Source organism: Elephas maximus, chromosome 1 (assembly GCF_024166365.1).
Source record: "Elephas maximus indicus isolate mEleMax1 chromosome 1, mEleMax1 primary haplotype, whole genome shotgun sequence".
NCBI classification, from domain to species: Eukaryota; Metazoa; Chordata; class Mammalia; order Proboscidea; family Elephantidae; genus Elephas; species Elephas maximus.
The window spans coordinates 2,788,213-2,814,692 of record NC_064819.1 but is presented as its reverse complement, the minus strand read 5'-3'; the positions used below and the strand labels follow the sequence as shown (position 1 = coordinate 2,814,692).

At 40.3% G+C, this 26,480-nt stretch overlaps 1 protein-coding gene across 7 annotated transcripts in view; it reads right to left on the bottom strand.

Annotated features, from left to right (window-relative positions):
* The window catches only part of GRAMD1C (GRAM domain containing 1C), a 118,596-nt gene that overhangs the window by 43,489 nt on the left and 48,627 nt on the right, over positions 1-26,480 (bottom strand). For 6 of the 7 annotated variants that reach the window (XM_049876824.1, XM_049876851.1, XM_049876859.1 and 3 more), the window contains 3 exons: positions 10,600-10,718; positions 7,508-7,640; positions 3,904-4,066 (listed from right to left, as the gene is read on the bottom strand). In XM_049876824.1, the coding sequence (XP_049732781.1) occupies positions 3,904-4,066; positions 7,508-7,640; positions 10,600-10,718 (415 nt within the window). Of the gene's footprint in view, positions 1-3,903; positions 4,067-7,507; positions 7,641-10,599; positions 10,719-17,769; positions 18,312-26,480 lie in introns of those variants that run through there. The other variant, XM_049876878.1, reaches the window with a different exon arrangement.

The following is a 26,480-nucleotide window of genomic DNA, read 5'->3' as shown; positions in this document are numbered from 1 at the left end:
TGTGCACACAACACAGAAACCGCACCACCGTCGTCCTTTCTTTCCAGGTGTGCACACCACACAGAAACCGCACCACCGTCGTCCTTTCTTTCCAGGTGTGCACACCACACAGAAACCGCACCACCGTCGTCCTTTCTTTCCAGGTGTGCACACCACACAGAAACCGCACCACCATCGTCCTTTCTTTCCAGGTGTGCACACAACACAGAAACCGCACCACCGTCGTCCTTTCTTTCCAGGTGTGCACACCACACAGAAACCGCACCACCGTCGTCCTTTCTTTCCAGGTGTGCACACAACACAGAAACCGCACCACCGTCGTCCTTTCTTTCCAGGTGTGTAGACAACACAGAAACCGCACCACCATCGTCCTTTCTTTCCAGGTGTGCACACAACACAGAAGCCACACCACCATCGTCCTTTCTTTCCAGGTGTGCACACAACACAGAAACCGCACCACCGTCGTCCTTTCTTTCCAGGTGTGTACACAACACAGAAACCGCACCACCATCGTCCTTTCTTTCTAGCTGTGTACACAACACAGAAATCACACCGACATCGTCCTTTCTTTCCAGGTGTGTACACAACACAGAAACCACACCGCCATCATCCTTTCTTTCCAGGTACTTGTAGGATTTATATGAGTTTTAGCATTATGCTTTATGTAACTTATCATTAACATTAGTTTAATAAGAAATCAAAAATGAAACTACTTTTTAAGTGTCATTCTTTTAAAAAAGCAGATGAGAAAGAACAAGGACAACAATTCCTTGTCTTGGCATCGGTAACATATTTGGCCACTGGGTGCTAGGGCAGACCTCCCCAAAGTCGTAAGTTCATCCGGGCCGGGTCTAACTAATTCACGCCCTGCTTGCATACCGAAACAACAACGGTAACAACCCTAATGACAAGTCTAGTTACCTGTGCGGCTCAGGCCTTTTAAAAAATTTCCTCCCAACAACCTCTTCAAAATAACTCAATGCCTGTCTTCTCGACTCATTCTATGACTTTTAGGAGCTAGTGGATTTTTATGTGCGTTTTTAGGGATTTTCATTTAGGTAAAGAGACTTCGGTGTTCCCCAACCAAGGTCTAATCTAAGCAATAACAGGACTAGCAAATGCAGTCGTGCCGGACAGGTCCAAACCACTACAGTGCTCCCTTTACCGATACTCCCAGCGCCGCTAGCAGGGTAAGGGTGTACCAGGAACATTTTGGTGTTATGACCTTTCCTGAAATTTGAAAGCAGTCACTCCTCTTGCCCTTTCCCAGTGTCTTCCAACTTCACTCACTTCAATGTCCATAATCTTACAACTTCAAAAAAACAAAATTCCTTAAAACGCCCACTTAGTAAGTATGGCAAGGCCCAGGTTACTGGTACTCAATTAGAAAAAGTAGAGAGAACATACTTACTATACAAGTTCCCTTTGAACAACTACTTTTTACTTTCATTATATTCTCTACTTTTGCATCGCTCTATTTTTTCTTTTTTGGTGATTACAAGAAGGTAACACAATTATAGTGTTTATAGCATATATCTTGAATCTGAAACACAAGAAACACTAATCTTTTATCTCTTTCTTAGTCCTAACAGCGGTGTAGCAAACTAACACGTGTGCTTCGGAGGTTTTTAAAATATGTTTTAAAAACTGAATCTTAAGTTAGGGAAGACTCACGTTAATACAGTAAACTTTTACATTTACATAAAGTGGTTCGGAACTGATTTACTTTGACTAACCCAGTGACATGGATTGAACTGTGTCCCCCCAAAAATGTGTATCAACTTGGACAGGCCATGATTCCCAGTGTTGTGTGGTTGTCCTCTATTTTGTGATTGTAATTTTATGTTAAGAGGATTAGGGTGGGATTGTAACACCTCCCTTACTCAGATCACCTCCCTGATCTAAGGTAAAGGGAGTTTCCCTGGGGTGTGGCCTGCACCACCTTTTATCTCTCAAGAGATAAAAGCACCAGGAGCAGAGCGCATCCTTTGGACTCGCGGTTCCTGCACCTGAGAAGCTCCTAGACCAGAGGAAGATTGAGGACAAAGACCTTCCTCCAGAGCCAGCAGAGAGAGAAGGCCTTCCCCTGGAAGCCGGTGCCCTGAATTTGGATTTGTAACCTACTGGACTGTGAGAAAATAAATCTCTCTTTGTTAAAGCCGTCCAATTGTGGTATTTCTGTTATGGCAGCACGAGATGACTAAGATGCTCAGTATTACCGTTCACTGTGTGTTATGTGTAATGCCAGTGGAGATGCCTCCCCCTCATTCCTTCCAAGGTAAGGGAGCTGAATTAGGGTAACTGCGGCCTCTCTCTACCCCGTTATTGACGCCACTCACTGGGAGATGATTAGTAAATATGGACGAGCACAACGGGCAGGGTTGGCACATCTCTGTCCTTTTGCTTCTCCAGGGACAATCTCCCCTGTGCCTGGGGTGGCGGTCAAGCACTGCCTGCAGCTGTGGGTCAGTCTGTCTCAGTCTACGGTTCATTCAACAACCCAGGGTCTCTCACACACACCCATGTGCTTCAGCTTCACCACACTTAGCATTAGAGGTGATACCATCATCTCTCTCCGGCCTGCTCTTTGTTTTTTTCCCAATTTGGTTATAACTTGGGTGGTTAAGAATGGGTGCTATTTGCTGAGGCCACTCAAGACGCGATATTTACATAGATTATGTAGATTACAATACAGAACATGTGATAAAAATATCATCCAGAATATGATACTTTTGAAATTCCAAGAGCTGCTGGGTCATGATTCTGATAAATATTTTCATTACGTTGGAATTAAGCTAAATCCCTTTGGCCTTCTAAAACCAAAAAAGTTGCTTTTAATGTAATATAGAATGTTATTATCATTCGTCTTTCTAAACCATTTCAACTATAGCATGCTCCTCCAAAAGGGACTGAAATTAAATGGAAGTTGACTGCAGTAAAAACAAATGGAATTCACAAGTACTATGATGATGTCCACGGTCCTGCTTTCAAAAACTCACCCCGTTATTCTAAAATAGAACCGCTTCAAAGCCAAAAGCTTGTGTCTTCACACACACAGAGCTGAATATTCTTCTGAGTAACATCAGTGAGTTACATTTCTTTAAAACCCCATTTACTGATTGGAAGACTTCTAGAATTTTTGAGAAGCTTCTTTACTCCCTTTAGGAAGCTTCCCCATAATTTAAATTAACAGTCATCTTGGCGTGCTCCCCCACTACTCCTTGCTTTAATAAATTATACACAAACAGGCTTAACTGGAGCAGTCTTTGCTAAGGTGCTTCCTTCAAAAAAAAAGAGAAAAAAAAAAAAGAATCTGGGAAATTAAATAAACTCTGGGGTTAATGAAAAAGAACACAGAGCTGGGTGTCGTGGTCACTAATCCTAGCCCTGTAGTTAAGTAGCTGCATGATTTTAGGTTTAACCCATCTAGATCTCATTTTTCCTCTCAGTAAAATGAAGGAGTAACCTACAGGGTCCCTATGAGTTGGAATCAACTTGACAGCACACAACCACCACCACCTAGATGAACTCAAGGGCCATCTCACATAGGAAATACGAGCTTATGTCTTAATATGTCTTAAATGCCCGGCACATAGAAGTGGGCAGGCAGGTTTTTATTAGCGTATTTGCTTTTCCATTCCTCTTGTTCCATCTCCATCACCATACGCTTTGGATTTTAAAAGCTAGACCTGACAGAGATTATCAAATTCCAGGCTTCTGAAGGAAGGGGAGATGAGGGAAGGCTAGCAGCTTCTTCCCCTATTTTCTGTAACTTTACTTTTTTGGTTTTTGATAGGGTGAGACTATACCTAACACAATTCTCCATCTGTACACACCTAATGAAGAGATAATCATTCAAAGACGAAACTGAAAAGTTATTAAAGTTTACAAGAAATTCTTTACCTTCATCAAAAGAATCTGAACTGCTGCTTTTGTCCAGGGAAAGATACTCATTCTTATTTAAGTCCAATGATTTTGACGGCACTCTACGTAACTTCTTTTCTGAAGTCAGTGAAGGGTTTATCTTGATCCATTTCTTGCTTTGGGACCCCTCTTTTCCTAACCCCTAAGAGGCAAGAAAAAAAAGTTTAAAAATTAAAAAACAGATTATAGACTTTGATTTTACAGCGAGAGCTTTAATAATAAGAACACTTTGAAAAAGAGTTACAGCATTTTGTAATGTGTTTGCATCACATTTCCATCGATGCTAAATTTCAGTACTTAAGACATTGGTACATAGGAAACACCATTCTAAACTCATCTTCTTATTCAATTATAAAGATGGGATTTATGAAGAAATCAAATAAAAAGAACATAGGCAGTTAGCGCTAGATGCATCACCTAAACAGAAGGGGAAAGGGGCAGAGAAGAAAAAAATGGAGCAATTAGTTCTTTGGGGTGTGACAGGGAGAGGTGTCTCCCAGCTAATTCCTGCCTCGTCACCTCAAGGAAGAGCTCACCCATCTCTTAAGACCAGTAACTGAAGAGGAAAGGACAAGAAAATAGAAAAAGTCACATAAGAGCACCGTAGGGGAGAGAGGATAGTATAAGAGAAATCAATTTCATAGTAAACTCTTGCTATTCGTAGTAAATACCACTGGCTTTACTATTAAGGAATTAAGGAGTTAGCCATTAAAATAATCCAATATATGATGCTATCTATACCTTCTAGGAATGGTTTAAATAGAGACATGTCATTTTAACAATAAATTGAATGTTAGGCATTAAAGTATGAATGCCATTGCTATGTTAGTATTCAAGTAACAAAGGATTATAATGAGGCTTAACAGGACAGTGTGAAAAATCTCTATAAACTGTACAAAAACTACTTTCTTGCACTGTCTGTGTGACTGAGAGTTATAACCAGATGAAACAGAGCAAACAGCACAAAGGAAATCCTCTCACTTCCTGCCCCACGAGATCCTCCACAGCACTCCACAGCAGAAGCAGCTCCAGGGAGGATTCAGGTTTCCACCAGCCACTCCGAGAGCAGAACAACAACTGGGACCCAGGACATGGTTTATTAAAGGATTGCACGTACTATCTTAGCCACAGGATTGATTCTTTGAGCAGAGGTTACTGCTAAAATTCAAGCCTTGATTTACTTGGGAGTTCCATACTACAAACCAACATACTTATTTAGCAGATCCAGCTCACTTTATCAGATGCAAAGCAGAGGAAACTTCTCTTTAGCTTCATACTTTATTAGCTCTGTTGCTAATTAAGATATATTTCTCATGATAAGGGATACAAGATAGATAGGTATTTGTAGGAAAACTAAGAGTCACTGTCGTTGAGTAGTTGGCATCTGGGTGATCTTAATTTTCTTCTTATACTTTTCTATTTTTAAAAAGAATATTAAATTTTTTAAAAGAATTTTTAAAAAGAATATTAATTTTATAACTTGAAAAAAAAACTATTTACATTTTGAGGAAAAGTTATTTCTAATACTTGCTGCAGGTGAGAATGCAGCAAAGTAAGTGACATAAGATACGTGTTGACATCTAAGATCTCACCAGGCTGCTCCTGAGGAAAGGAAAACGAGGACTGGACTTCTGTATTGCTTGTATTCCACAACCTGAAAACATCTATACCTCACTGAATGTATGGCTGGTCTTAAAGCATTAAATCATTTCTCTACATTCTTTCCCTTTACTGAGTCAACTATGCCAAGAGCAGGTACAGAGCATTTCAGGGAGGCTGTAAGAAAAACTCAAGTAGAGATTAGTAGTTCTGAGACCTCAGTCCTTAAAGTCAGACTTTGGTAAAAGAACAGAGATGGCAAGACATCCCCCAGTCTTGGTACTTCCCCCAAATCGAGTGCTTTTGTTTTCTTAGCGAGTACAAAGAGATCGGCACCCAGAATCACCATCCTTCACCACTAACAAGTCCCTAAGGGTCTCTAGATGATCAGGTTCTAGAGAAATCCACAAGACGGAATCAGATGGACATAGACGATGACAGTCGCCTGAGACGAGCTGATAATTTGGTCGCCTTTCACATAAATATATTGTATTTCAATGTTTTCCCAACATTTACTCAGAAGAGATCCCAGTAGCTGCACGAGGAGAATAGAAGAGGACCACTGCTGGCCACACGCAGATTCACCATCAATTATAATAATAGCTTATGGTTACTGAATACTGAATGAGTGCTAGGCACTGTTCTATGCACTTTCACCTATATTAATTCATTTAATGTTTACAGAAACGCTATGAGGTATTATTGTCCTCATCTTACAGGGGGGAAAAAGAAGGTATAGGGAGGTTATGTAATTAAGTTAACTTATTTAAGGTCACTAAGTGGCAGAGGTAGGATTTAAAGATAAGCAGTCTGGCTCCAAAGCCCTGCTGTAAACAAAGAAATTCAGCTTCAGGCCCCAAATTTGCATCCCAAAGAGCAGAACAAAAGCTCTGGAGTAGGAGCACCCTTAGCACTGAGAATGTGGTCTCTAAATACCATTCTCCACTCAGACGAACTATGGCTCATTGAGAAAGTGGCCCGTTCTAAGTCTGGGGCAGGAAGTGTACAAAATGTGCCTGGGACATATTGTTGCACCAGAAAGAAAGGAAGCCATCGGGGATTACTGGTCATGTCAAAGGACAAAGGAGAAAAACTGAAGGAGTTTCCATTGGCAAAGAAGGGCAAACTGGGTAGCAAATAGAATGACTCCAAGAGAATGAAAATCACTGAAATAAAAATCTACACACTTATAGTGATACTCAAAAAAATAGAGTAATAAACTAAGTAACCAAAAAGCCCAGTAGTTAACGGGACCCACCTGCTTTAGGAGGCAGTTCAATTGAGAAGCACCTATTGTCACTGAGGAAACCCTGGTGACATAGTGGTTAAAGTGTGACGGCTGCTAACCAAAAGGTTGGCAGTTTGAGTCCACCAGGCGCTGCTTGGAAACTCTATGGGGCAGGTCTACTCTGTCCTATAGGGTCACTATGAGTTGGAGTCAACTCGACTCGACAGCAGTGGGTTTCTGGTATTGCCACTGAGAAACCCTGGTGGCATAGTGGTTAAGAGTCCGGCCACTAACCAAAAGGTTGGCATTTCAAATCCACCAGGCGCTCCTTGGAAACCCTGAGGGGCAGTTCTACTCTGTCCTAGAGGGTCACTATGAGTTGGAATTGACTTGATGGCAACAGGTTTTTTTTGGGCTTACTGTTGCTGAAGTAAGCTGCTCAGAGCTCTCATCCCACTCCTCAAAGCAGACGAATTTCTCCATCTCATTTTGTTTTTTAGGATGTTTATCTGCCTTAGAGACTGATACTCAGGGAACTGTCTAGTAGGTCTGTACCTTATTCAGCTCGGAACAAAACCACATATTATTCCTGTGTAATTGCTGCTGCTTGTAGACCTAAAACTCTTCAAAAATAAAGTAACAGCCTGATGTCTTAAGTTTTTAAAGATTTTGTACATTGTATTTTTATTTGGTCTTATATTATGATTAACACATGGTGGTGTCAGATATACTTTAAAAGGGCTATCACATACTAACCTCTTTTGGTGTTTCTCCGTTAAATGACTCGTTTTCTGAAACCTGGCTCACTGATTCACGGCTAAAACTGATTGAGTTGGATAACTTTTCCTCTCTCTCCCCAGGATCACCTAAGCTGGTCCTTCCTGGACTTCTGAAAGAAACACATCATTACAGAAACATAAACAAGGCCACATCCACACCAAAAAATGACTTGGTCTTCTCATGGAGCACCTTTCTCGTTATAAAGCATTTTGACAACAAACGCATCACTGTGATATGACAAGCCTCTACTTACACCAAGGCTGTTTTCTTAAATCATATGCAAATGGACTTCAGTTCTGAAAATAAGATGTGCTCATATGAGATTCTGCAAATTTCAGAAACCATTAAAAAATTAACCAAGTACAAGTGGCCACAATAACAACTAACTGAATGACTACTGCTTGCTTAGATTTCAGTGTGTAGACAACCACCAGGCTTTGAAAGGAGCAGGGTGGATGTGGATACCAGCCAGCACCAGAAGGCAGTCTGAGAGCTCCCTGTCTGACTCAGCCCTGACTAAGATGGCACATTCCTCCAGAAGGCTCCTGATGTCGGAGCACAGGGCCCGTCAATCAGTCCAAGCTCCTTTCTCACTCTTCTCATCCCTAAGAACAAGGTTTAAGAAACAGCTTTCAAGTGAACATAGGGCCAAGACTACAGTGTCCTGGGAGCTGCTTTTCCTCCCTCGGGGAATGAAAAGGAAGTCTATTAAATGTAAAAGAAACACAACCTTCTCCAGGGTTCAGTCTTGCTCTCACTATTACTCCCATATAGCCACTGCTTCTTACAGACTTAAAGCTCTGCCCCTGAAGTAAAGTAGCAGTCTGACATTTTAAGCCATATTACTCTGAGGAAGGGATAGAGAAGCTAAAGAGCCTTTCAGTCCTATTCTATTCTGCCCAAATCATACTGCTATCAAGTCACTCCTGGGCCAGCCAGAATGGCAGGGCTCCCAGAGACTAGCCCCACCAGTGGAGTAGCTGCACTTTAGGATTTTAAGGGTGGAGGTGAAGTGTGGGAAAAGAACAAGAGAGGGAAGGAGGAAAGGGGAAAGGGAGGAAGGGGTCGGGAAAGAAGATGCAGCAGAGCTGAGGAAATGGGCTTTTGAAACAGATACGCTTTTCTCAGAGACTGGAAGAAGGGGAGGAAGTGTAGAAAGCGGCATGAGGCCCCTACCATGTCTTTTCTGAGAAAGCACTCAAGCACCAGAGGAAGAAAACAGCAGCTTTGCTGATGACCTTAAAAGGCTAGCCCTAAGAGTATGTATACTGCAGCTGGTCAAAAATATTTATTCTTTCCTTCTTAAAAGACTCAGATTTTCACATCAGCAGACAGCTTGGAGATCTTTTAGTTCAGCTGCCTCATTTATAGATGAGTCAACTGAGGACCAGAAAGGTTAAGAGATTTGTCTGAGGTTGCTCAGCCACTTGGTGACAAAGTCCAGACTAGAATCCAGGTCTTCTTACCACAATCCAAGGCTCTTTGTATTAGACCATTGCTTTTCTATCCAAGTCCAGTACCTGAGAGAGGCTAGTAAACTTTAAAAGGGGAGTGGCTCAATGGAAATTTTCCGCTTTAAAGAGAACTTATAAAAGATACATGTGCAACCATGTAAAAAAAGACTGTAAAATACTGATGCTGAACAGAGACGAGACAAACAGGAGCAGCATAACTGGAAGGATACCTAGGTAAGTAAAATTTGTTGCACGCGCTGACACTTGCCAAAGGTTTCTGTTTTAAGATGTATTTGCTATGGAGTACTTTCTAACACTTTTAGTGACATAAAGCTCACCGTAAAATCTACCCCACTTACAATGTGCAATTCAGTGGTTTACAGAGCTGTGCAGCCAGCACCACTATCTAATTTCAGATCATTTTCATATCCCAAAGAGAAACCCCACAGCCACTAGCCATCGCTCCCCATTTCTCCAGCCTCCCAGCCTCTGGCAACTCATCTACTTTCTGTCTCTCCAGATTTAGAGATTCTGGACTCCACTTCATGTTAATGGAATCATGCCGTGTGGGGTCTTTAACGGCTGGCTTCTTTCAGGTAGCGTGGTGTTTGCTGTAGAATTTTTGTGTGTAACCTGTAGTTGTTTTAACTGATGTGGCCTCAGGTACCACTGGTCAAAAGGCACCTTTACTTGTACAGGTTGATAAAGATGTCCACTCTTCCAAATGAATCCCCGTCGGTCAAAAATAATCTCTCTACCATTAATTTCTTTCTTACATTATCTGTTTTTCCTTGATGGCCTTTATTACTTTCTACCTTGAATCATAATTATTTACATGCATGGCTTATCTGCCCCACAGTTCTATAAACTCCTTTCATTCATGCATTCAATATTTATTGAGTGTCAACCACATGCCAAGCGCTATGCAAGGGGATCCTTGAGAAAAAGCTGTGCTATCTGTGAATCCCTGAAAATGCCTGCTATCCGTTTCATTCTACCATTATCTATAACTCAGAGATTTCACTAGCTCCAGATCCTTAAGAAAAGCTTTACTAAAGCCAAGCTATAAACGTGGTACTCCTAACCAAAAGGCTGGAGGTTCAAACTCACCCAGATACGCCTTTGAAGAAAGGCCTGGTGAACTGCTTCCAAAAGGTCACAGCCTTGAAAACCCTATGGAGTACAGTTTTACACTGCACACCTGGGGTCACCATGGGTTGGAATCAACTTGTCAGCCACTAACAACAATCAAATCCTAGGTAACACAGCTACATAGTTAATATTTCCTTAACCCATTGCCGTTGAGTCAACCGGACTCATAGCGACCCTACAGGACAGAGCAGAACTGCCCCGTAGGGCTTCCAGGGAGTGGCTGGTGGGTTCAAACTGCCGACATTTCAGTTAGCAGCTGAGCTCTTAACCACTGTGCAGCCAGGACTCCTTATCTGTCCTATGTTTCCTTACCTGTTTATTAAATATTCCCTGTTCCCACCTTTCATCCCATTCCACCGCAGGGAACAAAGAGGCAAGTTTCACCCAAGGGTGAATTAAAAGAAATTCTGAATTAGTAGCTTCTAAAACAAATCTGGGTTGATTAAAAGCACTTTACCATACCTCGGCCGCACGTTATCCTCAATTGACAGTGACAGCTTTTCCATTTCTCCAGCATTTAAGCCTAGCTCCGGGCCATAGTTCTGCTGGACCAGCTGCCAGAATTCCCGCTTGGTCAGGCTCTAGAATGATGGCACAATTACACCGAGCACAGGAAAAACGGTATAACACAGTGATTCAAAACCTAGGCTTTGAAGACAGAAAGACCGCTGTGGTGCTTCTGGCAGTATGACTTTGGTGGTCATTTAACCTTTTTAGATCTCACTTCTTTGTATCTGAAAAAATGGATTACGAAACCTACCTGACAGAGTGGTTATGGGGAATAGATAAAATGATGTTTATAAAGTGTGTAATACAATAACTAGTGTGAATGAGCAATCAAATGGTTTAAAATTTCTTTTAATAAAATCATTTTGTCAAAGTTTCTAGCAATTGCTAATCTGCATTTTAAATTCTATAATCCAACCAGTCTGTCATGACCACAGAATCACCATCTAGCATCCTCGCTGTTAGCTCCGAATCCATCTTCTTACTCCATTACCCAATCCAAAGATTTTAATAAATTCTAAAACCTTATATACCAGTAACTCCCATGTGTCTGTCAGTTTGTCGTACTGTGGGGGTTTGCATGTTGCTGCGATACTGGAAGCTATATCACCGGTATTCAGATACCAGCAGGGTCACCCATGGAGGACAGGTTTCAGCTGAGCTTCCAGACTAAGACAGACTAGGAAGAAGGACCCGGCAGTCTACCTCTGAAAAGCATTAGCCAGTGAAAACCTATGAATAGCAGTGCAACATTGTCTGATATATTGCTGGAAGATGAGCCCCCCAGGTTGGAAGGCACTCAAAAGATGACTAGGGAAGAGCTGCCTCCTCAAAGTAGAGTCGACCTTAATGACGTAGATGGAGTAAAGCTTTCAGGACCTTCATTTGCTGATGTGGCACGACTCAAAATGAGAAGAAACAGCTGCAAAAATCCTTTAATAACCAGAACCTGGAATGTACAAAGTATGCATCTAGGAAAATTGGAAATCACCAAAAATGAAATGGAACGCATAAACATCGATATCCTAGGCATTAGTGAGCTGAAATAGACTGGTATTAGCCATTTTGAATTGGACAATCATATAGTCTACTATGCTGTGAATGACAACTTGAAGAGGAATGGTGTTGGATTCCTCGTCAAAAAGAACATTTCAAGATGTATCCTGAAGAACAATGCTGTCAGTGATAGGATAATATCCACACGCCTACAAGGAAGACCAGTTAATACGACTATTATTCAAATTTACACACCAACTACTAGGGCCAAAGATGAAGAAATAGATTTTTATCAGCTGCTGCAGTCTGAAATTGATCGAATATGCAATCAAGATGCATTGATAATTACTGGCGAATGGAATGGGAAAGTTGGAAACAAAGAAGAAGGATTAGCAGTTGGAAAATATGGCGTTGGTGACAGAACCAATGCCAGAGATCGAATGATAGAATTTTGCAAGACCAACGACTTCTTCATTTCAAGTACCTTCTTTCATCAACATAAACCGCAACTATACACATGGACCTCACCAGATGAAACACACAAAAATCAGATTGACTACATCCATGGAAAGAGACAATGGACAAGCTCAATATCATCAGTCAGAACAAGGCCAGGGGCCGACTGTGGAACAGACCATCAATTGCTCATATGCAACTTCAAGCTGAAACTGAAGAAAATCAGAGCAAGTCTATGAGAGCCAAAATATGACCTTGTGTATATCCCACCTGAATTGAGACCATCTCAGGAATAGATCTGATGCATTGAACACTAGTGACCAAAGACCAGACGAGTTGTGGAATGACATCAAGGACATCACACATGAAGAAAGCAAGAGGTCATTGAAAAGACAAGAAAGAAAGAAAAGATCAAGAGGGATGTCAGAGGAGACTCTGAAACTTGCTTTCGAATGTCGAACAGATAAAGCAAAAGGAAGAATTGAAGAAGTAAAAGAACTGAAGATTTCAAAGGGTGGCTGGAGAAGACAAAGAAAAGTATTATAATGACATGTGCAAAGAGCTGGAGATGGGAAATCAAAAGTGAAGAAAACACTCGGCATTTCCCAAACTGAAAGAACTACAGAAAAAAACTCAAGCCTCAAGTTGCAATAGTGAATGATTCTACGGGGAAAACATTAAACGACACAGGAAGCATCAAAAGAAGATGGAAGGGACACACAGAGTCATTATACCAAAAAGAATTAGTCAATGTTCAGTCATTTCAAGAGGTGGCATATGATCAGGAACCAATGGTACTGAAGGAAGAAGTCCAAGCTGCTCTGAAGGCACTGGCGAAAAACAAGGCTCCAGGAATTGATGGAATGTCAACTGAGATGTTTCAACAAACAGATGCAGCACTGGAGGTGCTTACTCATCTATGCCAAGAAATATGGAAGGTAGCTTCCTGGATGGAAGAGATCCATATTTATGCCTATTCCCAAGAAAGGAGACCCAACTGAATGTGGAAATTATAGAACAATATCATTAATATCACACGCAAACAGTATTTTGCTGAAGATCATTCAAAAACAGCTGCAGCAGTATATCAACAGGCAACTGCCAGAAATTCAGGCTGGTTTCAGAAGAGGACGTGGAACCAGGGATATCATTGCTGATGTCAGATGGATCCTGGCTGAAAGCAGAGAATACCTGAAGGATGTTTACCTGTGTTTTATTGACTATGCAAAGGCATTCGACTCTGTGGATCATAACAAATTATGGATAACACTGCAAAGAGCGGGAATTCCAGAACACGTAATTGTGCTCATGAGAAACCTTTACATAGATCAAGAGGCAGTTGTTTGGATAGAACAAGGGGATACTGATTGGTTTAAAGTCAGGAAAGGTGTGCATCAGGGTTGTATCCTTTCACCATACCTATTCAATCTGTATGCTGAGCAAATAATCCGAGAAGCTGGACTATATGAAGAAGAACGGGGCATCAGGATTGGAGGAAGACTCATTAACAACCTGCATTATGCGGATGACACAACCTTTCTTGCTGAAAGTGAAGAGGACTTGAAGCACTTACTAATGAAGATCAAAGCCCATAGCCTTCAGAATGGATTGCACCTCAACATAAAGAAAACAAAAAATCCTCACAACGGAACCAATGAGCAATATCACGATAAACGGAGAAAAGACAGAAGTTGTCAAGGATTTCATTTTACTTGGATCCACAATCAACAGCCATGGAAGCAGCAGCCAAGAAATCAAAAGATGCATTGCAGTGGGTAAATCTGCTGCAAAGGACCTCTTTAAAGTGTTGAACAGCAAAGGTATCACCTTGAAGACGAAGGCGTGCTTGACCCAAGCCACGATATTTCCAATTGCATCATATGCATGTGGAAGCTGGACAACGAATAAGGAAGACAGAAGAAGAATTGATGTCTTTGAATTGTGGTGTTGGCAAAAAATACCGAATATACCATGGACTGCCAAAAGAAGGAACAAATCTGTCTTGGAAGAAGTGCAGCCACAATGCTCCTTAGAGGCAAGGATGGTGAGACTGCATCTTACACACTTTGGACATGTTGTCAGGAGCGATCAGTCCCTGGAGAAGGACATCATGCTTGGTAGAGTACAGGGTCAGTGGGAAAGAGGAAGACCGTCAACGAGGTGGACTGACACAGTGGCTGCAACAATGAGCTCAAGCATAACAACGATTGTAAGGATGGCTCAGGACCAGGCAGTGTTTCGTTCTGTTCTGCATAGGGCCGCTAGGAGTCGGAACCAACTCGAGGGCACCTAACAATAACAACATATACCAGTAAATTTTATTTTAAGTTGTATCTTCCTAAAATAAAAAATGCAAGACACTAGATTCCAGAAAGTTCCCTTTGCTTTATTTACAATAAAGTTCAGATTGTTCTTTCTGTGTAGGTAGTATGGTCAGTGTTAAAATCATCAGATACAACAAACTCACGCATTACGTAGCTAAACAAAAACAGTAACAGTATGATAACCAATGGTCTGATTTCTAGAAACGTTAAAACCAAAAAATAAAAATAAACCAAACCCATAGCCGTCGAGTTGATTCCGACTCACAGAGATCCTGTTGCAGAGTAGAACTGCCCCATGGGGTTTCCGTGGCTGGAAATCTATACAGAAGCAGACTGCCACACCTTTCTCCAGGGGAGCAGCTGGGGGGTTCGAACTGCCAACCTTTCGATTAGCAGCAGACAGCTTAACCAACGTGCCTCCAGGGCTCCTTCTAGAAACATTATAGATGGTTAATCACATGATTAAGCAACATAACATTAATATAACACTTGAAGCAATTGTTGGCAAGACTACCTCTCATTCATTCAACAAACATTTACTTAGTACCTATCAAATGTGTATCACTGCACTAGATGCTAAGGAGGATAAAATGATGTACAAGTTAAGCTCCTTGCTTACCACTCTTTGTGTTTTGTTTTTTTTAATTTAACTTTAGATGAAGGTTTATAGAACGAACTAGTTTCTCATCAAACAGTACACACATTGTTGTATGACATTGGTTAACAACCCCACAACATGTCAACACTCTCCCTTCTCAGCCCTGGGTTCCCTGTTACCAGCTTTCCTGTTCCTTCCTACTTTCCAGTCCCTGCCCCAGGACTGGTACACTCCTTTAGTCTTGTTTTGTTCCATGGGACTGTTCAATCTTTGGTTGAAGGGTGAACCTGAGGAGTGGCCTCATTACTGAGCTCAAAGGGTATCCGAGGGCCATACTCTCAGGATTTCTCCAGTCTTTGTCAGGCCAGCGAGTCTAGTCTTTCTTTTTGAGTTAAATTTTGTTCTACATTTTTCTCCAGCTCTGTCTGCGACCCTCTATTATGATCCCTGTCAGAGCAGTCAGGGGTGGTAGCCAGGCACCATCTAGTTGTACTGGACTCAGTCTGGTGGAGGCCGTGATAGATGTGGTCCTTTAGTCCTTTGGACTAATCTTTCCCTTATGTCTTTAGTTTTCTTCATTCTTCCTTGCTCCCAAAGGGCCGGAACCAGTGGAGTATCCTAGACGGCGGCTCACAGGCTTTTAAGACCCCAGGCACTACCCACCAAAGTAGAATGTAGAACATTTTCTTTATAAACTCTGTATGCCAATCGAGCTAGATATTCCCTGAGACTACGGTCCCCACAGCCCTCAGCCTAGCAATTCAGTTCCTCGGGGAGTTTGGATGTGTCTGTGGAGCTACCATGGTCCTGCCTCGTACAGGCTGTGCTGGCTTCCTCAGTATGGCGTACTGTCTTACCCTTCACCAAAGTTACCACTTATCTATTGCCTATTAAGTGTTTTTCCGTCCCTGTCCCTCCCCTCCCTCCCTCGTAACCATCAAATATTGTTTCTTTTTGTATGTAACCTTTTCATGAGTTTTTACAGTGGTGGTCGGGATATGAGACACTCTTAAGTAAAGTTAAATATGACAAGCTATTATAGTGTGATTAGTTACTCACTAAAATATGGTAGAATCAACATGATATAAAAGTGACTGGATGAGAGTAATCAGATAGGGCTTCTCATCAGAGAAGGGTCTTCAACTAAGCTAAAGGAAGGACATGAATGGAGGAAATGGAGATATGAGAAAGTTTTAGGAGAGGAAACCCAACATAAAAACACAGAATAAACACATTAACTTAAGTAATAGCTGTTTTGGAGTCAGTTAATCGTTTATCCATCTGAGTAGGGTGAAAGTTTCAAATTTGGAAATAGGAGAGATAATATACAGAGATTTAATCGGGCCAAAATGCATAGATGCCTTGAATTCCTCCCTGATATTCCCTACAACAAATACCACCTCCTCTTCTCTTTCTCCTTGTTTCTTCCCTTTGTCTAGTAGCTATGATATCTTTGTTAGGTTATCCTAGACGACCTTCATGATATTTCAGGAAACCAGAGAGATTAAGGACAAAACTTCTGTACTTTTGACATCTAGCTCCCAATATGCAGGGCCCAGTCCACGAGGATTCCACAAGAGTGGTTGATGAAAACTCAGGTACTCTTATCAATATTTCAACAAGTCAAAAATATCCAAATAGTTACCCATATTAAAGCTATTCAGGCTAAGTAAAATGTCAAGCTTCTGTGGGGCTGAATGATATTAACTACAGTGATTATCTCAAGTTGATAAGAAACTCTCATTGGAAGTAGCCCTGGTGGCATGGTGGTTAAGCGTTCGGCTGCTAACCAAAAGGTCTTCAGTTCAAATCTACCAGCTGCTTCTTGGAAACACTGTGGGGCAATTCTGCTCTGTCCTATAGGATCGCTATGAGTCAGAATCGACTTGATGGCAACGGGTTTGGTTTTTTGGTTCTTGGTTAATAAATATTAATGCTCTAATATTTTATTATTTAACATGCACCACTTACATGGAACATAATGTCCACAGAAGAAGAATAAAAAGGATTATGAGTGGTAAAGAAAGTTAAAGAATCACTGCCTTTGGTCCTAAAGGTATCAACACATCTCTCTCTGCCCCCAACCCCAGAAGAGTCATTTGTGAACTCTTTTTTTCACAATAACAATTAGCCCATACTACTAATTAATCCATTCTTCCAAAGACATGATCTTTGAAGCATTTTTAGTGTCATAAAAGGATAGCTAACTTTATAAAGAGAAACAAGCAATATTTCAATATACTTGAAGATTAACTTTTTATAAAAGCTTTCCTGAAATAATAGTTATCAAAGTATTTCAAACGCAGACTAAAACAAGTAGATAAACCAATGATGAATGAACTCAGCTTCCTAAGAGTGGAAGAAATGAAACTTATACTACAAATAAAATACTAACAAAAATGCATGTTTATTTGATTACATAAGTATATGTTTCAAATACATTATCAAATACTATCAAAGTTAATAGCTGTGTAATTTGAGAATATTTTTGATCTATTAATTAAATATACAATAGGCTGATATCTAATTCACCACCTTCTGGATTCACTATTTGTTTAAAAATGACCGCTTTTCTACAAGTTGTCCAGAAGTCACAAAAATATGGTGATTTACAGCCCTGCTGAAGATTCAAACATTAAAACATATGCCCAGGCTGATATTCAGAATCCTTTCAATAATCAGCAGTAGAACCAATCTGCCCGCCTAACCTTAAAAAACAACGTACATTTTCAACAAAAGCTGACCACCTACCTGCACACAAAGGAGTCTCCCCCTTTCAGCCTACAGAGCAGTTCAACAAATAAAGATGAACCAAGCGGTAATCAGATAAGCCTCCCAAGTCGGCAGATCAATTTCTGGCCCAGGAAGCTTTCCATCTAAGCATGCTGCAGTCTTGGACTATCAGCAGCAGAGTTCCAAGTATTTCACGACAACTATGTAAAATCACCACTTGGATCTCCCAGTTTTGCTCTGAGAAGCTTTTTCCTTCTGAAAGACAAGCTCCAGTGTAGTTTAAAGGGCGGTTTGTGACTTCCTGGTTCCTAGTGTCACGCTCTCCAAGGCTGCCAAGCAGAATACAGAATTGGAGGTTACACCTCACTCCACAACCTCACTCCACAGGTTCCTAAGCCACTCCTACTGGGAGAGGGCAGGTAAAGGGGGTTTTATTAAAGGGGCAGGTCCCAGTTTCTTCTGTTCCACACACAGGTCAGAAACAAGATGCAAATGAAAATATCTTGCTTATGCTCAATGACACACAATGTTAATATTATTTAACTTCATTTTAAAAACTAAATATACTGACAGTTAAATTTTCTTCTCCATACTGATAATTTCTATTCCACTCTGGCAATGTCATTATTGCTTTCACATAGCATTTCTTCAGCACTGATGTAACATATCAATCAGCCTCCTCCAGCAACCCTTCGGGACAATCATAGACTACATCACTTGACCTGTAAATAGAACATCGGGAAAGGCCAAGAAATCGCAAGGAGCCAGCTCTTCGAGTGGTGGAATGCCAAGAAACACTGGGCACATCCTTCATCACCGGGAAGCTGAAGGTAGCATCTTGACACCTCAGTAATTCTTCCCTTAAAAACAATTGTGACTTTAGTTTCCTCAAAACATTTTTTTCAAGTGGGGACCTGAACTACAATAAACACTGCAGAGAGCATACCCTACCAAGTCCGGTTTCTTTCCCCAGATGAAATGTTTATTCTAAATAAAAAATCGAAATGTGCGCTAATTTCTATCCAGTCATTCCATTTAATTTAGTAAGCTGCGTAGACGATTCAAATGTTACTTGATGAACCTGCGAGAATCAACATTTTGGGGGGTTCCTAAAATCTAATCATTTTTTGCAATGGCAAAATGAGTCCTCTCCAGTGTCACTCTCACCAAAGGATGAGTTGAGGAGAAGTGGCCAGCAAAAGACACTGACGGAAATACCAGGGAGATAAGAGTAACATCTAGAAAGAATGAGGTTATGGAAATCAGAAGAGGAAGGAGTGGGGGAAGGAGGAAGTGGAGGGAATACACAATGGGGACAAAGGCTGCTGTAAGGTCAGGTAAGAGGAGGATGTGACAAGCACCTAGCCTGGCAAATGCAAGCATCCGGAGCAGTGAATCATCGTGGCATGCCATTTCACCATGACTAGTACGTATGACATACGTATGACATAGAGAAGGAGGAAGAAGCCAGATCATGATGAGCCTTATATGCCATCCTAAGGAGTATGGACTTCACGATGTGAAAATATAAAAGCCACCGGATGGATTCACCCAGAGAAGTAACAAGCGCAGAATTGTGTTTTTAAAAGAACAACTTTGGAGGTAAAACAGAAGCACTAAACCCGGCATTAGACCAATTAACTGCGACAACCCATGAAACCCTGACCCTAAACCTCCAAACCAAGAAACCAAATCTCAAGAAGAGTTTGCTTGTACATAAGCAGTCTCGGCACTTGCTCTTATTTTTTTCATTGTTTATTTTTTACTATACTTTAGATGAAGGTCTTACGGAACAAACTAGTTTCTCATTAAACAGTTAGTACGCATACTGTTTTATGACATTGGTTAACAACCCTACAACATTGTCAACACTCTCCCTTCTCGACCTTGGGTTCCCTATTACCAGTTTTCCTGACCCCTCCTACTTTTTGGTCCTTGCCCCTGAGCTGGTGTGCCCCTTTAGTCTCGTTTTGTTTTACGGGCCTGTCTAATCTTTAGCTGAAGGGTAAACCAAGGGAGTGATTTCATTACTGAGCTAAAAGGGTGTCCCGGACCCATGCTCTCAGGGTTTCTCCAGTCTCTGTCAGGCCAGTAAGTCTGGTCTTATTTTGTGACTCAGAACTTTATTCTACATTTTTCTCCAGCTCTGTCAGGGACCCGCTATTGTGATCCCTCTCAGGGCAGCCAGGGGTGGAAGCCAGGCAATATCTACTTATACTGGACTCGGTCTGGTGGAGGCCGTGGTAGATGTGGTCCATTAGTCCTTTGGACTAATCTTTCCCTTGTATCTTTAGTTTTCTTCATTCTCCCTTGGTATCGAAGGGGCGAGACCAGTGGAGATTTTAGACGGCCGCTCACAGGCTTTTAAGACCCCAGACGCTACTCACCAAAGCAGAACGTTGAACGTTTTCTTTATAAACTATGTTACGCCGATTGAGCTGGACATTCCCCGAGACCACGGTCCCCACAGCCCACAGCCCAGCAATTCGATCCCTCAAGGAGTCTGGATGTGACTATGGTGCTTCAGTGACCTTGCATTGTACAGGTTGTGCTGGCTTCCCCAGTATTGTGCACTGTCTTACCCTTCACCAAAGTTACCACTTATCTGTTATCTATTTAGTATTTTTTCATACCCATGGAAAAACTATCCCCTTCCTCGTAACCACCAAACATTATTTCTTTTTGTGTGTAAGCCTTTTCATGAGATTTTACAGTACTGGGTTTTTGGGTATTGGTTTCACACATTATTTGTCCTTTTGTGATTGACTTGTTTCACTCAGCATAACGTCCTCCAGATTCACTCATGTTATGAGATTCTCCAGAAATTCATCATAGTTCTTTATCGTTGCATAATATTTCATTGTGTGCACATATCACAGTTTCGTTATCTATTCATCTGTTGATGGGCATCTAGGTTGTTTCCATCTTTTTGCTATTGTGAACAATGCTGCAATGAACATGGGTGTGCATATGTCTATTTCTGTGATGACTCTTATTTCTCTAGGATACACTCCTAGCAGTGGGATTGCTGGATCATACGGTATTTCTATTTCTATCTTTCTAAGGAAGTGTCATATGGTTTTCCAAAATAGTTGTATCATTTTGTATTCCCACCAGCAGTGCATAAGAGTTCCGATCTCCTGCAGCCTCTCCAACATTTGTTATTCCCTGTTTTTTGATGCTTTGGTGAGATGGTATGTCATTGTGGTTTTAATTTGCATTTTACTAATGGCTAGAGATAGAGAGCATTTCCTCATGTATCTGTTGGCCACCTGAATGACTACTTTGGTGAAGTGTCCATTTCCTTTGCCCATTTTTTAATTGGATTATTTGTTTTTTGCTTGTAGAGGTGTTGGATTTTCTTGTAGATTTTAGAGATGAGACCTTTGTCTGATTTATAATAGCCAAAATTTTTTCCCAGTCTGTAGGTTCTCTTTTTACTCTTTTAATGAAGTCTTTTGATGAGCATAAGTATTTAATTTTTAGAAGGTCCCGGTTATCTGGCTTACCTTCTGGAGTTTGTTGTTGGTTATGGTTTGTATCCTGTTAATGCCGCGTATTAGGGCCTCTAACATTGATCCTGTTTTTTCTTCTATCAACTTTATAGCTTTTGGCTTTATATTTAGGTCTTTGATCCATTTTGAGTTAGGTTTTGTGTATGGTGTAAGGTATGGGTCCTGCTTCATTTTTTTTGCAGATGGGCATCCAGTTTTGCCAGCACCATTTATTAAAAAGACTGTCTTTTCCCCAGTGGACGGACTTTTGGCCCTTCTCAAAGATCAGGTGACCTTAGACGGATGGATTTACATCTGGGTTCTCAATTCTGCTCCATTGGTCAATGTATCTGTTGTTGTACCAGTACCAGGCTGTTTTGACAACCATAGCTGTATAGTAGGTTCTGATGTCAAGTAGTGTGAGTCCTCCAATTTATCCTTCTTCTTCAACAGTGCTTTACTTATTTGGGGCTCCTTCCTCTTCCACATAAAGTTAGTGATTAGTTTTTCCATCTCTTTAAAGAATGTTGTTGGTATTTGGATCGGTATTGCACTGTATTTGTAAATCACTTTGGGTAGAATTGTCATTTTCACAATGTTGAGTCTACCTATCCATAAGCATAGCATGTTTTTCCATTTATGTAGGTCTCTTTTGGTTTCTTGTAGTAGTGCTTTGTAGTTTTCTTTCCATAGGTCTTTTACATCCCTGGTTAGATTTATTCCTAAGTTTTTTTTGTTTTTTTTTTTTTTAGGGACTATTATAAACAGTATTGTTTTCCTGATTTCCGTTTCATCATTTTCTTTATTGGTCTATAGGAATCCAGCTGATTTCTGTATGTTTATCTTGTATCCTCCTTGGCTGCTCAATCTATTAGTGCCAGTAGTTTTCTCTTGGAGTCTTTTGAGTTTTCTATGTGTAATATCATATCACCTGCAAATAGGGACAGTTTTACTTCTTCCTTACCAATTTGGATGCCCTTTATTTCTTTTCTTGCTTTAGTGCTCTTGCTAGGACTTCCAGCACAATGTTAAATAGGAGTGGTGATAAAGGGCATCCTTGTCTTGTTCCTGTTCACAAAGGGGAATGTTTTCAGCCTCTCTCCATTAAGAATGATGCTGGCCATTGGTTTTGCATACATGCCTTTTATTATGTTGAGAAATTTCCCTTCTATACCTATTTTATTGAGAGTTTTTACCAGTAATGGGTGTTGGATTTTGTCAAATGTCTTTTCTGCATCAATTGAGATGATCATGTAATTCTATTCTTTCCTTTTATTTATGTGGCAAATTATGTTGATTGATTTTCTAATGTTGAACCATCCTTGCATACCTGGTATGAATCCTACTTGGTCGTGGTGTATTATTTTTTTCATATGATGCTGAATTCTACTGGCTAGAATTTTGTTGAGAATTTTTGCATCTATATTCATGAGAGGCACTGGTCTGTAATTTTCTCTTTTTGCCTGGTTTTGGTATCAGGGTTATACTGGCTTCATAGAATAAATTCAGAAGTATTGCTGCTTTTTCTACGTTCTGAAATAGTTTGAGTGGTACTAGTGTAAGGTAACCTCTTCTCTGAATGTTTGGTAGAATTCTCTAGTGAAGCCATTTGGGCCAGGACTATTTTTTGTTGGGAGTATTTTTTATTACCTTTTCAATCTCTTCTCTTGTTATGGCTCTGTTCAGATTTTCAACATCATTTTGTGTTAGTTTGGGTAGGTAGTGTGTTTCTAGAAATTTGTCCATTTCCTCTAGATTTTCAAATTCATTAAAAAAAATTCATTAGAGTATAATTTTTTATAATACTGTTATGATTCTCTTTATTTCAGGTGGGTATGTTGCAATATTGACCATTTCATTTCTTATTTGGGTTATTTGCATCCTCTCCTGTTTTTCTTTTGTCAGTTTGGCCAGTGGTTTGTCAATTTTGTTGATCCTTTCAAAGAATCAAGTTTTGGTTTTATTGATTATTTCTACTGTTTATCTAATCTCTATTTCATTTATTTCTGCCCTGACCTTTATTATTTCCTTCTGGTGGCTGTGGACTTTTTTTTTTTTTTTTTTTGCTGTTCTCTATTTGTTTGAGTTGTGTAGCTAATGTTTTGATTTTGTCCCTTTCTTCTTTTTTGATGTGTGCATCTATTGCTATAAATTGACCTCTGAGGACTGCCTTTGCTGTGTCCCAAAGGTTTTGATATGATGTGTTTTCATTCTTGTTTGACTCTAGGAATTTTTTTATTCTGTCTCTGATTTCTTCTATTACCCAGTGGTTTTTAAGCACGGCGTTATTCAGTTTCCATGTAATTGATTTTTTTCCTTGCTCTTCCTGTTGTTAATTTCTACCTCGATGGTGCTGTGATCAAAGAAGATACTTTGTATTATCTCAATGTTTTGGATTTTGTTGAGGGTTGCTCTGTGGCCTAAGATGTGGTCTATTCCGGAGAATGTTCCATGTGCATTGGAAAAGAGTGTGTACTTTGCAGCTGTTGGGTGGCATGTTCTATATAAGGTTAAGTTGGCTGATTATGCCCTTTAGTTTTTAAGTATTTGTTGAGTTTCTGTCTAGATGTTTGTCCTTTACCAAGAGTGGTGTGTTGAAGTCTCCTACTATTATTGTGGAACTTTCAATTTCTCTTTTCAGTGCTGTTAGAGTTTATGTTTGTTGAGCCCTGCCATTGGGTGCATAGATATTTATTATGGTTATGTCTTCATGATGGATCATCCCTTCTTTGTCTTTTATGGTGGATTTTGTTTTAAAGTCTATTTTATCTGAGATTAGTATGGCCACTCCTGCTCTTTATGGTACAGTTTGCTTGATATATTTATTTCCAACCTTTGATATTTAATAAATTTATGTCTTTGTTTCTAAAGTGTGCATCTTGTAGACAGCCTATTGATGGATCCTGTCTTTACATCCATTTTGCCACTCTCTGTCTTTTTATGGGTGCATCTAGGTCATTTACATTCAATGTAATTATTGATAGGTGTGAGTTTATTGCTATCATTTTGTAGTGCTTTTTTTGTGGTGCTGACATTTTCTTTGTTCCTCTTACTCTCCTTTCTGAATTCCTTTCGTTTGTGGATTTTTTTTTTCCATTCCTTTTGTTTTCGTAGATTTTGTTTCTACTGAGACTTTATGTTTTTCTTCATTTTGATGAGTAGGTTTGTTAACTTTTTTTACGGTTATCTTGAAATTCACGCTTATCTTCCTAGGTTTGAACCATTCTATTATTACTTTTTTTCACCTTGTCTTCCTCTCCATTAGAAAGTTCTATACTGACACCATTTATTCCCTCTATTACTGTTCTGACAGTGTTGTCATTTACAGGTTAACCTCTCCAGTTCTCTGTCATAACTCTTCTGGTTTTACACAGTCCTTCAGAGGTCATTTCCTAGGTTGGTATCTGACTGGTACAATCTTGCGTCCTAGATTCAGGCTGTGGTCTGATGCTGTTTGTTCTTAGATCAAAGGGCTCCCATTAATAATTCTTGTAAGTTTGGTTTGGTTTTTACAAAAAAAACATATTCCCTTAATTTCTTTTTACCTGGAAATGTCCTAATTTCACCATCATATTTGAGCGAGAGTTTTCCAGGATATATTATTCTGGGTTGGCAATCTTTTTATTTCGAGGTTTCATATATATATCATCCCATTGCCTTCTTGCCTGCATAGTTTCTGCTGAAAAATCAGAGTTTAGTCTTATTGTTTCTCTTCTGTATGTGGCTTTTCATTTTTCTCAAGCTGCTCTAAGGATTCCTTCTTTGTCTTTGGTTTTAGTGAATATGATTATGGCACGCCTTGGTGATTTTCTTTTGGGGTCTATCCTATATGGTGTTCGTTGAGCTTCTTGAATGGTCAGCTTTTCATCTTTCATGATATCAGGGAAGTTTTCTGTCAGCTATTCTTCAATGACCCTCTCTGCGTTTTCCGTTTTCTCCTCATTCTGGAACTCCGATAACTCGCAAGTTTTTTCTTTTGATTGTGTCCCACATAATTCTCAGGGTTTCTTCATTTTTCTTTTTTCTGATTTTTCCTCAAAAAGAGCTGTATTCCAGTATTTGTCTTCAGTTTCACTGATCCTGTCTTCCATCATTTCAAACCTCCTTCTCAGCCCTTCTATGATACTGTCCATTTCTGAAATCTTGTTGTTTATCTCTTGGATTTCTAATTGTTGCGTTCAAATGATTTCTAGTTGTGAATTATTTTGGCATTTTGTTCCTGTATTTTTTTTCCTGAATTCTTCCATTTTTTGGTCTGTATTTTCCATGAATTTGTCTGCCTTTTCCGTGAATTTGTCTATATTTTACTCATTTTGTCTGCCTTTTGCTTCAATTCCTGGATAGCTCTGAATATTAGAGATTTAAATTCCCTATCAGGTAGTTCTAGTGCCATTTCTTCTACTGGAAAGTGATCTGGTGTTTTATTCTGGACTCGTACTGGAACCATCCTGTCCTTTTTTAAATGTGTTTCAATATTGTCTGCTGTCTTTGGGACATTCAGTATTTATTTTCTTTGTTTATTGACTGTAGATTTGTTTGTTTCATCCTGCTTTTTTGTTTTATTTGGTTATGTCTGAACAGGCAGGCTGTGCGTTCTTTGTTGTTTGCTCATCTGTGGGCAGGATAATTTCCACCTCCCTGTCCAATTGGCAGGGCCAGTACCTCAGCTATTGTGCAGCAGGACAGGTCCAGCTGAAGCGGAAGGACTGGGATGCGTTGTTTGTGGCACATACTAGGGCCAAGGGGCAGGACGTGAATAAATGCAGGGCAGGTTCCAGTAGGTCATGCCTGTGCTACTTGGGGGTGTGACGATCACCACACAGTGCAGGTAGGCAGGAGGGAGTGGTGGGGTTGTGATGTGTGGAGCTAAAATGGGTATGGAAAAGAGGAGAGGCAAAAAGGACCCAAAAACAAACAAACAAAAAAAAGTTATAAGGGACCTTGCTGTTGCCAGGGAGTGATGAGGAACTGAGAAATGAAGAAAAACAGATGGGAAAAAGGAAAATAAATAAATAAATAAAATTAGAAAAAAAAAGAAAAGAAAAGCCCCCAAGGATCCCACCAGCGCAGCTGCAAAGACTTGGGGAGTGGCTCCCCGCGTAGTACAGCCTGGCATGAAGGGGTAGAGATGTCACTCAGCACCAGGTATTCAAGAGACAGGAAAAGAGGGTAAGTATGGAGAGACAAGAAACTGAGAAATGAAGAGAGACAAAAAGGAAAAAAAGAAATGTCTCC